The following is a 12,708-nucleotide window of genomic DNA, read 5'->3' as shown; positions in this document are numbered from 1 at the left end:
TTGCTTCCAGAAATCAATCAACACCACTTAGAAGATCACCACCAACTACAATGTGAAGCCTCAACACCTAATGTAGGCATACATTGCAACATTTTAGATCTCTACAGTCAGGTAAAATAAATCATGCCCCTGGTGTTCTTATTCTTCACCCTTTTTCACTCCTTCATGTTTATTCCCATCTGCTGTATTTATAACCACTCCTCACCCCACTTAGGCTCCAGATAAAATCAATATACAGTCATGATTTAGCATGGCCCAGGAATAAACCAGGGGATCCTTGCTCTGTTACACAATAAATGAGGTTGCTTCAGAAGAAGAGCACATTTAAGCATCAAATATATCTCGCTCCATTTATCTCTGTATTCCCTTTTCAAAGTAAAACCTGCTCATGAAGTATCTATAACATAAATAACAAGCAATAGGAAAGTCTGTTCTAACTAAATCAAGTGTCACGAGCCGTTACTTTCTTTTTGGCACCACAAATCATCACAAACCCAAAGTTCAGTATTTTGCCAGGACAAAATTCATGGGGCATTTCTGAAGTAGAGCCAGGGTTGCATAATTTAATTTCTCATCTTCTGTTAAAACTGCCAGGCTTATCATAATCAGAATGATAAATGTAGAGTCATACGTCTTCTTTCCGACAGTAATGCCCATCGATACTTCAAATGCAAACAATTGTGACATCTGACTTTATAAAAACTACCTAGTGCACCAACACCACTTAATTAAATCATTTTAAAACTGCTTTTGTTACATTTAATGAATGATATATTATACTGCAATGAAACATGCAGCAATACAAATACTTCACAATGCCAACAATTAAGGCTCACTTCACTTACAGCTATTGACAACACAAGTGCTCCTCACTTCATTCAGCTTGTGCATTCCAAATGAACTGGTTAGCGAAAAGGGTGCTTTTTTGCTAATGAGTTTTGTAATCAAGGCATCTATTTTAATTTCAAATTGGCTAGATTGGGGGAAATTGCTGAACTAAATGACTAGTTCTAATTAGGATTATAAAAATATTCATCATGCAGCAGAATTTAGCGCAAGGTCTTGATTTCCCAACATTTTGCATATAGCTTTAGTTTAAGAGTGGAAAAAACCTCCTGATAAATTGTCTTCCTTTTAATGAATTGAACAAACACTATATCTGTTTTAGTAGTCCTTTCATTTAAAGGCACTGATACATATTCATGATTTGTAAATGAAGTTAAGTGATTTCGATTCTTCAGTTCATTATCATATTGGAGAAGAGACTTCTGTAAATTGCCCTTAAATATTTCCAATCTCAAGGGTTTGGTGTGGGTTTTGTTTCTTTTTGTTTGGCTTGGGTTTTTCTAACTTTACTAACATTTCAGTTTATCTGTTTGATGGAGCCCTGCCTGCCTGGGAGAGCTGCTGGCAGGTGGCTTGTCCAGCGACAGACACATGATATGTTTGTAGAACCTGATGTTCTCAGAAGAGCATTCAAAAGGCAAAGAGATGAAAGGCTTATTTGTGATTAAGTCATGGGAACAGGGCTCTATCTGCCTTCAGCTTCTGACTTTGTTATAATCCTCAGTGGTAGTTAGGCAATGAAACACTTTAATGACCTGTGCCTGAATACACTAGAGATACTCAGGGGACAACACTTTGTCAGCCTCACGTTTAATTGCAAGCACTCTTGGGCAGGGATTGCTTCTTAATATGAGTGTGTAATACAATGCACCAGTCAGTATGGTAGGGATTTCTAAGAGCAGTTACTGTAATATGGCTTGTATTAAACATGAAACACTACATGTTCCTTTACAACTGGGCAATGTACTCACTTTATTTCCTTCCTCAGTATGGCAGGCTGGCAGGAGTAACTGTTATTATGACAGCTTTCTCAATTTCTTTCCCTTTTAAGTGAAGAAAAGAATGCAATAGGTGTGCCTGTAGCTTCACTCTGTGGGGTGCCCAAATGCCAAGTGACTGGTGCAAGATAAATCTGAAAGCTGAGCATTGTATCCATAGAACTGGAACCACCATCATCATGCTCTTTAAATATCAATGAGTTATGATGAGAAATTAGCCCCAGTGTGTTCTCTCACATCATACAATGAAAGGGTGATTCTACCATCAGGATCCATGTGGGAGCAGAAAGAGCTTATTTTCCCTGTTAAATGTTATGTTCACATCTTGCTAAGAAAAGCTGACTTTTACCCAAGAGGTGCAGTCTTGAGCTGTTGTTGATAAAAAGAGAGGTTACTCACACTTCTGACAACTTCTGACAACTACAATTACATTTAAATTCCAGGACCAGGAATGTTGCTGAGGAGCAGGTGACAGCTCTGGGTGCCTGCTGATTTATAACAAAATGAGATGTGAGGCAGCCACCAACCTGCCTCTCCTCATTAGCCCAACACCTCAGTTTCTAAGAGAGAAAACCTACAGGCCTAGGCTGGAGTCACGTCTCACTTCAGACGTGCAGCAACTCCCACTGCTTAATTTCAGCACACCTGCAGCTGCCACCCTGGAATCGTACTTTCCGACAAAAGGAGTTCCAACTCAAAGTGCAACACCCTCACCTGAATACAACCCTGAAGCCCTCATGTGCCTAAGTTTTCATGAGTGGCACAGAAAAACCCAAGACCAGGGGCTGGGGCACTTGCTGGGAATGAAGGTAAATACAACTCCCTACGTCTTTTTGCCACTGAAGCTGAGCAGAGAAGACGGAGGGGGAGGTAAACCTGAAACCCTGCAGTCCTGACACCCCCTGAGACACAGAGACCAAGGGTCCTTCAAGGCTCTGAAGGCTCTCTTAATGGCCCAGCTCAGTGACCTATAATGGCAGGAAAAGAAGAGATGGGGACTTGTCTTTTTCTCCATATGTGTGTGTTTGTCTGACTTAATACCTTTATACAACTCCTCTTCACAAAGAGCCATATGGAGAGGTCAAGAGGCAAGGGGTACAAGTTGCATGAGGAGAGGTTTCATCATGGTATAAGAAAGTAATTTCTTACAATCAATCACTGGAATCTTCCATTCCCTCAGGGATGTAGTGGAGTTCCCTTTAATAGAGGTATTCAAGACAGGACTGGACTGGGTGCTAGACAATCACATCTAGGCTCCCTTTTCCATGAAAGTTTGGACCAGATTATCTCTTGAGATCCCTTATAGCTTGGACTGTTCTATATGTCTGTTTAAACAGCTCATCACAAAGAATCCCAGACAAAGATGGAAGACTCCTGGAATAAGGTACCTATATTTCCAGAAGAACACAATCCCAGTCTTATCCTCCTCTCAGTGAGTACCACAGGATTTCTTTGGCATCATCCTACTCAACTGGACAATGTCAGACAAAAAAAACCAAACAACCCCACACTTAACTGCCTAACTTCCTTATGTCATACCAGGAGCCTAGGTCTAAACTCCAGGGGAGAATTTTGCCTGGTGGCAAAAAGGCAACGCCTTCATGGCTTTGGCTCTGTGCCTAGGATATTTAAAAAAAAAAAAAAAAAAGAAAGATAAAGCAAAAACAAACAAACAAACAAACAAACAAAAAACCACAAAAAACCCACCCTTTCCCATATAGGCACAGTGTTATCTGTTTTTTGGGTTTTTTTTTTTAATAAATTCAGCAGTGTCTTGACAAGATAGTCAGGGTTGTGACATGTACTGCATTCAATTTTCAGGTCATAACTTGCCACATCTCCCACACCAAAGGAATCTCTCCAGTCAGATCTGATACTGTCTGCCAGGTGCAACTTGGTGATACAGCAGAATGTTATCTTACACATTTTATTTATCACCTCATTCGAAGAGATAATAAGATACCCATTTTATTTTGTTCACTTCCTGCTGAAGAATAAGCCCTATGGAGGGAGAAGCCACTGATTGCCAAACTCCTTGTTTATCCAATGTTCTCAAATTTGTAATAGTGTAGCTGGGGAATTTAAATTGGTATGTTATTGAATTATTCAGTCCTTACCTCTTCCCAGCAAGCTCCAAATCATAGTTTGGCCTGTAAGGAAGAGGTCAAATTTTATCTCTCTGCATAGCTGGGGTTTTTTTCCCTTAACAATGGTGATTAGAAATATTTTAAATATCTTTCTCCCTATTCTCTAATATTTTCTCTTTTAAACAAATTATCTTTTTTTAATTATTTAGTAAACAAATATTCATGCAAGAGACTTGTGCATGTTGCACTGAAAGACGTTTCAATGTCATTCTGAGAGAAACTCCATGGAGTTGGAAACTCCCTTCTGTTTCTCCCTCCAGACTGATCCATTCCCCAGAGAGGTATTGGGGTGTGGAAAGGTTTGCTTCTTGAGAATTAGTTGGTTCCTTGGATAAATGAAACAAACAATAAGGTACTCAACATATTAGTATCAGAAATGTAAGATCAATTCAAGATATTCATCCCCAGCTGCTATGAATGGCAGCAATGAAAACTGTACCTTAAGTATACGCTGGTAGACTCTGAGCTTTCACAGCACTCCACAAAGCTGTTTCTCATACTTTCCAGTCGACAGTGTTGCACCTTTTTTGTATATTCCCCTTCCCACCACACTTTGTAACATTGTTTAAAATGGCTTCCTATATATTTTCTGGGGGAAAAAAATCCATGAAAATTGTTGGATGAAGCCCCTTTCCCTTTGTATTGGGTGATATGTCTAAGTGTCAATATAGACACTACTTGTGAGATCCAGTCTGACCTGAAGCAAATTGGCTGTAACGTTCACATAGTGTCCACCTTCTGACAAAGGCCACAGGGGGGCCATTAATGGAACCAACACGTGCACCAACATCAGATTGCACTATTTTATCAATAAAGTACACACACACACAGAAAGCTACTGGGAAAAGATCCAAGATTTTCAACTCACAAGATGCAACTAATCTCACAGGGCCTGGTGATTGCACAATGTCACGTGACTGCTCAGGGGGAAGTAGTACACCCACCCATGCTTGCTTAAAGCCCTGTAAAATTTCCTCCTGCCTATGCTTTACATGTTGTGAGAAGACATCAGGGTCTATGAACTTGCTACGTGGTCATGCCCACACAAACAGATTTCTTGGCTCAGCCATGCTGTATTTATTTGAGGATACAAGCAAGTTTACAACGCAGAGGAGGGTCGTAATTGGCTATAAAAATTAAGAACAGGAACGATATGCTGTGTTGACTCTGGTACCTCGGTTATGTTAAGAAAATGCTTCAACTGAAAAAAGCACTGCTCCATGGTTCCATTTTAGGACCAGATTTTAACCAACACTTCAGGCCATCCTTATGAGCAGCGAAGAAAAGCATCCCAAGTGGCCTGGAATGCAAAGGCAACTTTGCATAAAGGAGAAGCCTGAACTTTGCATTGCTCCATTTCCATTTGACCAACAAGATGCAGACCATTTTCCTTGTCCTTCTCCTGAGCAGAAGAGAGCAGCTGAGATGTGCACACAGATGCACTAGTTTGAAGGAGCAGGAGCAAAAATCCTCCTGGCCTGCTATTGCTGTATTGGACCAGGGGAGTGTAATTACCACCTCACAGTCCAATCACATGTGCCTACCTTGTATTTTGATTTCTTCTGGATGGCTATCATAAAAAGACTATAAAGCACTAGGAATAGAAGTCCAGTGCTTCAACCCAAGAGCAGATGCTCTGCACTCACTACAGACGGATCTCTTTGCAAACACATACTCAGTATGTCACATCTGGCTTCTCCCATTCACAAGCACCTCATCAGATGCCTGTTTCTTTCAAGGCTGTCTTTGTACAAACACCATATTCATGCAAAAACTTTACCTCCAGTTTAAAAGTGATATCAAACCATTTTGTGACATCAAATAAATTGATTGGTCTTTCTAGACAACTTCAAAATCCCTCTTACATTGAACATCTGAGTGCAGAAAACTATTTGACATTTGACTACCTCCTTCATACAGTGAGGACTTGACACTATGAAAGGAGTGTATTTACAATAGCTTTGTTCTTGCAAATGTCACCCAAGAATCAGCAGCAGCACAGCAGCAAAACACCGGGTGCCATACATTCTGTTAACGACTGGATGGAAAGGTTGCATTGGGAAGCAGAGCAGTAGGACCTTATTTGATTACACTCTCAGTAAATCTTTTGGTAAAGACTTGCACTAGCCTTTCAAAGGAAATTGTCAAATACAGAGGCACACTATTTTAGCTATACAGTTCTTATAGCTGGGATGTGAGACTGACTAGTTTAGAAAGCTTCAACAATAACTGCAGAAATTGAGAATCCAGGTCAGAACACACACACACATCTGACAGACTAACACATGTACTTGGTTTGAGCGGCAAGGTTTTGACAGCGGGGAGGGGGCTACAGGGGTAGCTTCCATGAAAAGCTGCTAGAAGCTGTCCAACAGAGTAAATGCAGCCAGCTCCAAGATGGACCCACTGCTGGCCCAAGTCAAACCCATCAGTGATGGTGGTAGCACCTCTGAGATAACATGTCTAAGAACTGACTAAAAAAATCCAACCAGCAGCTTCAGCCAGAGAGGAATGAGAGAATACGTGAGAGAAATAGCCCTGTAAACACCAAGGTCAGTAAAGAAGTGGGAGAACATGCCCCAGGTTCCAGAGCAGAGATTCCCCTGAAGTCCATGCTGAAGACCACAGTGAGGCAGGCTGACCCCTCAATCCATGGAAGGAGAAGAGTTTGTGTAGGTGGAACCTGTGACCCCATGAGGGACCCACACTGGGGATAGTCTGTTACTGAAGTCTATTTCCTGCATCCCATGGAAAGGAACCACACTGGAGCAGTTCATGAAGAACTATAGCCTATGGGAAGGACCCACATTGCAAAAGTTTGTGAAGGACTGACTTCTGTGGGAGGGAGCCCACACTGGAGTGGGGGAAGAGTGGGAGGAGTCCTTCCACTGAGGAGGAAGGAGCAGCAGAAACAATGTGTGATTAACTGACCACAGCCCCAATGTCCCACCCCCCTCTGCTGCTGGGGTGGAGGATGTAGAGAAAATTGTGAGTGAAGCTGACCGCGGGAAGAGTGGAGGGATGGTAGAAAGATGGTTTAAGATTCAGTTTTTATTTCTCATTACCCTACTCTGATTTGATAGGTAATAAATTCAATTAATTTTCCCAAGTCAAGTCTGTTTTGCCTGTGTCAGTAATTGCTGAGTGATCTCTCCCTGCCCTTATCTCAAACCACAGGCCTTTCACTATATTTTCTGTCCCCTGTCCAGCTGAGGAAAGGAGGGATACAGTAACTTTGGTGGACACATGGCATCGAGCCAGGGTCAACCCACCACAAGGAGAAAAATCTTAGTGGCTATTCGGCATGTTTTTGCTTTCCAGAGTCTAGGAATGACAGAAAGATGGAAGCTTGGCAAGTTTTAAGCTTTCTAAAATTTTTAACTTAGTCATCCAGCCTATGTTGTAGCTTCGGGCTGTAGCAGGCACTACTGCACCAGAATTGCAGCACACAACTCCTTAGCCACAGCACTTTACTATCACATTACACCTGCCCCACTCAGCACCTTTCAAGGTAGATGAGTGTTACGTAAGAGCAAACTTGCTAAGGACAAAGTAACAGACTTAAGTGATGTCTCACTAACAGAAGGCACTGCAAAGTGACTTAAAAGTGGCACAGAGAAGTTTGTCATCCGTTGCTGCTCCCTGATCTCCAGATAACTGAGTTCAGTTTGCAAGCAGAATGAGCACCCCACAATGCTCAACAGGCAGCTGTTACAGGCCAACTCAGCCTGAGTGCTCCATCCTCAGAGACAACTCAGCAATCAGAGCCTGCAAATCAATATATTTTTAGAACACCTCCATATGTCATGTCAAATCTCTAATTCTTTTCCCAACTTCATCACTTCACCACACCCATCCTGTAACCCATCACTGTAACACTCAACTCCTTTTAGTGAGCTTCCTTTGGAGTCACTGGGTGGCTTTTGAGCACACTTAAACCTTCAAAGTGAGAACAGCGAAGCACACTATAATTTCTACATCATCTCTGAAAGTGCACAGTTCTAGACAATATCCCCTTCAACTCCTAGCTCATAATCATTGAAACACAAAATCAATTGCTCACCTTTTGATCCAGACTATAGGCCAAGATCCACTCCTCCTGCCTGGGGTGGAAGAGCAAGCTCTGGATATAGAAGTTCAAACGGTACTTCTGGTAGGTAGCCCCTTCATCAGAGCTGATGAGGATGCTGCTCTCAACCTCTGGATCGCTAAGAAGCATGATCTAAATAGAAAAATGGAGGCAAAAGAGTGTTAATGGAAAAGTGAAATTAACTGAACATCATTTAAAAGTAAGGTCATACAGCACTAACTACTATTAGATGTACTGAGAACAGCACTCAACAGTGTAACAGGCCACAGAATTTCCAAAATAGGGTGCTTTTTTAGTGTTTTGGTTTCATTTTATTTGATGATTCACTTGCTGATCTATTTAGTGATTTCCTTTTTTCATTTTAATTTTATTCAGATAAATTCAGAAAGGTCAGTAAGAATGAAAAAATGTTATGTTGGTATAAAAGCTGAACTTGGTTGGATATAGCAACCTCAGGCAGCCACAGCAGGTTTTCCTGACCCTTGTTAGTCTACTACCTCTCTTACCAATTGTGGAATCCTCTCTCTAAAAGTAAAAAGAGCACTCCTGAGATCTAAGGATCATTATTTGGCAGTTTGCAGAGCTATGAATGAGAGCATCACTTCACTGGAAACACAAAATGCTACCTGGATCAGCTGCTGCCATCTGAAAATGTGCATATGCACAAACATTGATACACGATGTCATATATCATGCTTCCAATTTGTACAGTAAGAGGTATTCACTCTCTCAGTGAAAACATAATTTTCCCCAAGCACGAGAATGTGTATGACCTCAATTTGTACAGGGAAGAAAACACTTCTGAGCCTCTAATTTTAATTAGAAAATTATTACCAGTATTTTAAAATGGGTTGATTCCACACTATCAGATGGCATGCTCTACATAAATGTTATCAAGAAAATGTTGTGGAAACATTAACACCACCTTATTAACATCTGGAGAAAATGACTCCACATTAAAGCAAATGCCAGGACCATAAAATAAAGGCAAACAGTGGGAAATAAATTACAGCTGTTCTAAACTCAGCAGGTTATTGATACAGCAGATGAATCAAATATAGAAACTGTCTATCAGCGGGAAAACAGATCCAGGAATGGCCTTTTTTAGCTCACTGCAGAATGATCACCTAGCTGAGATCTGCTGCAGTTTTGTTACACTCACATGTCCATGACAACTTTTATTATCCAGATTCACAGAGCTCCAGCTTCAAGATTACAATAGGGAAACACATTAATTTTGACAGCAAAAATCAGTAACAAGGAATGGTAAGACCCTTGGAATGTTAGACCTTGATCAAGCAAAAAATTTCAGTGCTTGTTTAATCTTAAGCAGCTCATTAACTCCATGAAGTCATCAAGGGAAAGTGAATATAACATAAATGGTGTCTGATCCTTTCCACTAAGAAATGAAAAGCTGAACTAGAACAGAATGTTTTCCCAGGGTGAAGCCACCTGTATGAATCCAGTTTGAGCTCAAAGCTCCTTCAACATCCCTCACATATACCACTTAATCAGTCCCAAAAATCAACCTCCACCCATTCCCACAGGAAGCCACACCACAGATCCTAAAGGAGTGCATTTTCTTTGTGTTCTAGTGCACAGTCTGGGGAATGAGAAATGTTCCCATATGCAACTAACTCCCTGGAAATTGGCCTTGAGAATAGATCTCAAAGGTCTCCGCCTAGAAGGAAGCTTTGGTACATTTCTTCTTTCTAATCAGATCAAGATATCTATTTTATTTGTCTCCAAAAAATAATGATTTAACCACTATTTCCAAGATATTTTTTTCTGTCATTGGTAACCTAGACTTCAGAGATATTTCATCTGCCCGTGTTCATCTAAAGCATATTGTCTGTGCCAGAGAACTGTAACACAGTTCAGTAAAAACCACTTGTTTCTGCAGAATGGAAGAAGGATGTAAAGCTGCCCACTTAATAAGATAATCCAGAAAGATCTTACATTTAAAATAAAGGAATAAAAGTATTTTCCACCTGATGTCATAGGGGGTTACAATGTTAATAATGCTGTATATTAAAAGGTCACTGTTGGAGTACTGCTCTCAAATAGGGAGCACAAGAGAGCTAACAGTACACAAACAAACGCACTGCCCTTTCACAAATGATCTGCAACACTTTGGTGTTCAAGGAATGAGTCATATGAGATGCAAAAGGCAGCATTTCCACCAAATGATTCACAAAACTGGACAATTTTTTTTTTCTGGATGCATAACAGTGGTTGCAAGATCAGATAAAACCATCAAGCTAGGAAAGGTGGAAGAATCTAACAACAGTCACATGTAGTGGTGACATCACATAAGTCACCTCCTGTCCCTTTGCCTACTTCCTATATCAACTCTCCATTCTTCAAATGAACATACACAACACGTCTTTTGTCATCTATTCTCCTAGGCAAGGCTGATCCTGCACAGAGCAGGATGGAAGAAACAGGAGGCTCAATCAAGAGTGGGAAAAAAAAGGCCACCACCAGCCATGCAGCTAGGACTGGCACACAGGTTTGTTACATGGCAAGCAGGAGAAGAAGAGTGAGAGACTCTGGGCCTCATTTTGATTTTTGGTTTCATACTTTTTCTCCTGGAAGCTATCGGGGGGAGGGAACTTTTGGCAGGGGAAATAGCACGACATTTGTCAAAGGCCTGAAACCACCACTTCTCATTATGGGGCCAGGATGAAGGATCTACCCTAGTAGTGATTTAGATTAATCACTTTTCATTAAGAGACAATAAACAAACTCCAGTCAGAATGAGCATTTCTGCCAGCACCCTGTGTTGCCATTTATAATTGCCATAAGGAAGAGCAAAGGAGCACCAGAGAGTTGTCAAATGTAATTTATAGGGTCTTAAGATCTAATAATTTTCTATAAAATTAAATTAAATGGCAGTCTTTACTTAAAAGGAAATTACATTTCACCTTTCTACATTCTAGATTTTATATATATATATACACGTGCATATATAAAATATTCTTTTCAGTTGCTATCTTCTCTAGTTTAAGTGGAGAGGGGGAGGGGAGGCAGGATTGGTGACTGCTAAGGGTAAGTCCTTGAAAACATACTTGAGATGAGGTAGTTTATGCTACGTCCTTTTTCCTGACCTCCAAAATGCAGTGAACAATGAATGGCAAGCAGCAGACTGAACAAAACAGGCTGAAAATCAGATTGAACTTCAGAGAGTTCCTTGGGAATGGATGCAGAGGAAGAGAGCTGTCTGGGACATGGTGCACCTCCTTTAAAGCAGGAGCTTTGGGGACAATCATGACACATACAGAGCTGTTCTGGATGAACCCCAGTTGGGCAGAACACCAGACACCAGCGGGAAAAGCACACAGAAGGAAGATGATACAGAGAGGCCACCCTGCAACATTAACTACAGTGTATGGACTGAGATATTCAGTAGATGATCAGGAAACATATCCAGCTCTGAACACTTCAAGGAGATTTAACCCAGGAAACAAACAGCACAAGCTGCAGGCACAAAGCACAAGGAGGGGAGGTGTGATACCTATATCTGCCATGATGAATTTGGTACACAAACCACAGTAAGAGTCACTCATATTTGTTGGAGAGCATGCAGGACCCTTAAAGCAGCTTTGAACAAATGCAGAAGTAGAGAGGAAGGAAAATGATACCATATTACAGCACAAATGTACAAAGAAGTTATGCCCTCCAATGGGGCTAATATAATAAAAACTAGGGTAGGACTTGTAACTAAGAATCTGAGTTTCTGCTACTCTGATTAAAATTCCAGATGTGTCAATGGGTTAATGCAAACACTTTCCTCAGTATTGCTTTCACACAGGCTATGTGCAGGTGGATGAGTTAAGATGGTGACACATTCCTCTCCCTCTGCTCCAAGCTAGCCAGGCACAAGACAACTGTGATCTGGAATACTGAACTGTACCAGTAATGAGCTAGCACACTTCTCACAGGCACAATGCTACAGCATGCCCAGACTCTACTGGCATGGAGCTACGGGTAGCCTGAGCTCGTATTTGCCTGATCTGTCTACTGCAGTTATGCCAAGGACTCCCCCATAGCTTGGCACTCAGTCCTTCCCTCAGTACCCTTCATGGCTTTGCCCTCATGTCAGCAGGCACGCTTGGTACATTACATTATCCTTCCTCTTCTGCACCTGAGGCACAAGAACACACACACACACATTCCCCATGTTATTACCTGCATCCATAGCATCACATTCAAAAGCTTTATCACCACCCTTGCTCCCTGGCTCTGTGTCATTCAAACACAATAGAAATCTGTCTTGTACACAGCTGAATTTGTTAATAAACCACCACTGGATAAAAACACTAAAACAACATGCCATATAAAGAGCATTTTTATTAATATTAGTTCTCAATGAACATAAACTTTCACTGTAAATTACCAAAGGACATCTCTCTAAATCAGCACAGAGCAGTTTTACGGGTACAATATCTGTAGAAGTAGTACCACTCAGTTACATTAGCAGGAAGGATCCCAGTAAATGAATAAAGAAGCCAGGTTCAAATATATGTCTTTTGTTCCAAGAAATAAGTAGACAGTATTAAACCATTCTGTACTGCCTCCTGATTCTACCTTCACTTTAATGCATTTTCCATAAGTGGTCCTTTTC

General features: G+C 41.1%; 1 protein-coding gene across 1 annotated transcript in view; it reads right to left on the bottom strand.

The window, feature by feature from the left end:
* The window catches only part of SORCS3 (sortilin related VPS10 domain containing receptor 3), a 196,618-nt gene that overhangs the window by 124,392 nt on the left and 59,518 nt on the right, over positions 1 to 12,708 (bottom strand). Inside the window, exon 4 of the mRNA XM_029958577.1 lies at positions 8,055 to 8,213. Coding sequence (XP_029814437.1) covers positions 8,055 to 8,213 — 159 coding nt within the window. The remainder of the gene's footprint in view (positions 1 to 8,054; positions 8,214 to 12,708) is intronic.

Source organism: Manacus vitellinus, unplaced genomic scaffold (genome assembly GCF_001715985.3).
Source record: "Manacus vitellinus isolate BGI_N305 unplaced genomic scaffold, ASM171598v3 scaffold_15_pilon, whole genome shotgun sequence".
In the NCBI taxonomy this organism is placed as follows: domain Eukaryota; kingdom Metazoa; phylum Chordata; class Aves; order Passeriformes; family Pipridae; genus Manacus; species Manacus vitellinus.
Note: the sequence above shows the minus strand (reverse complement) of the source record. Positions and strands in the feature narration are given on the sequence as shown.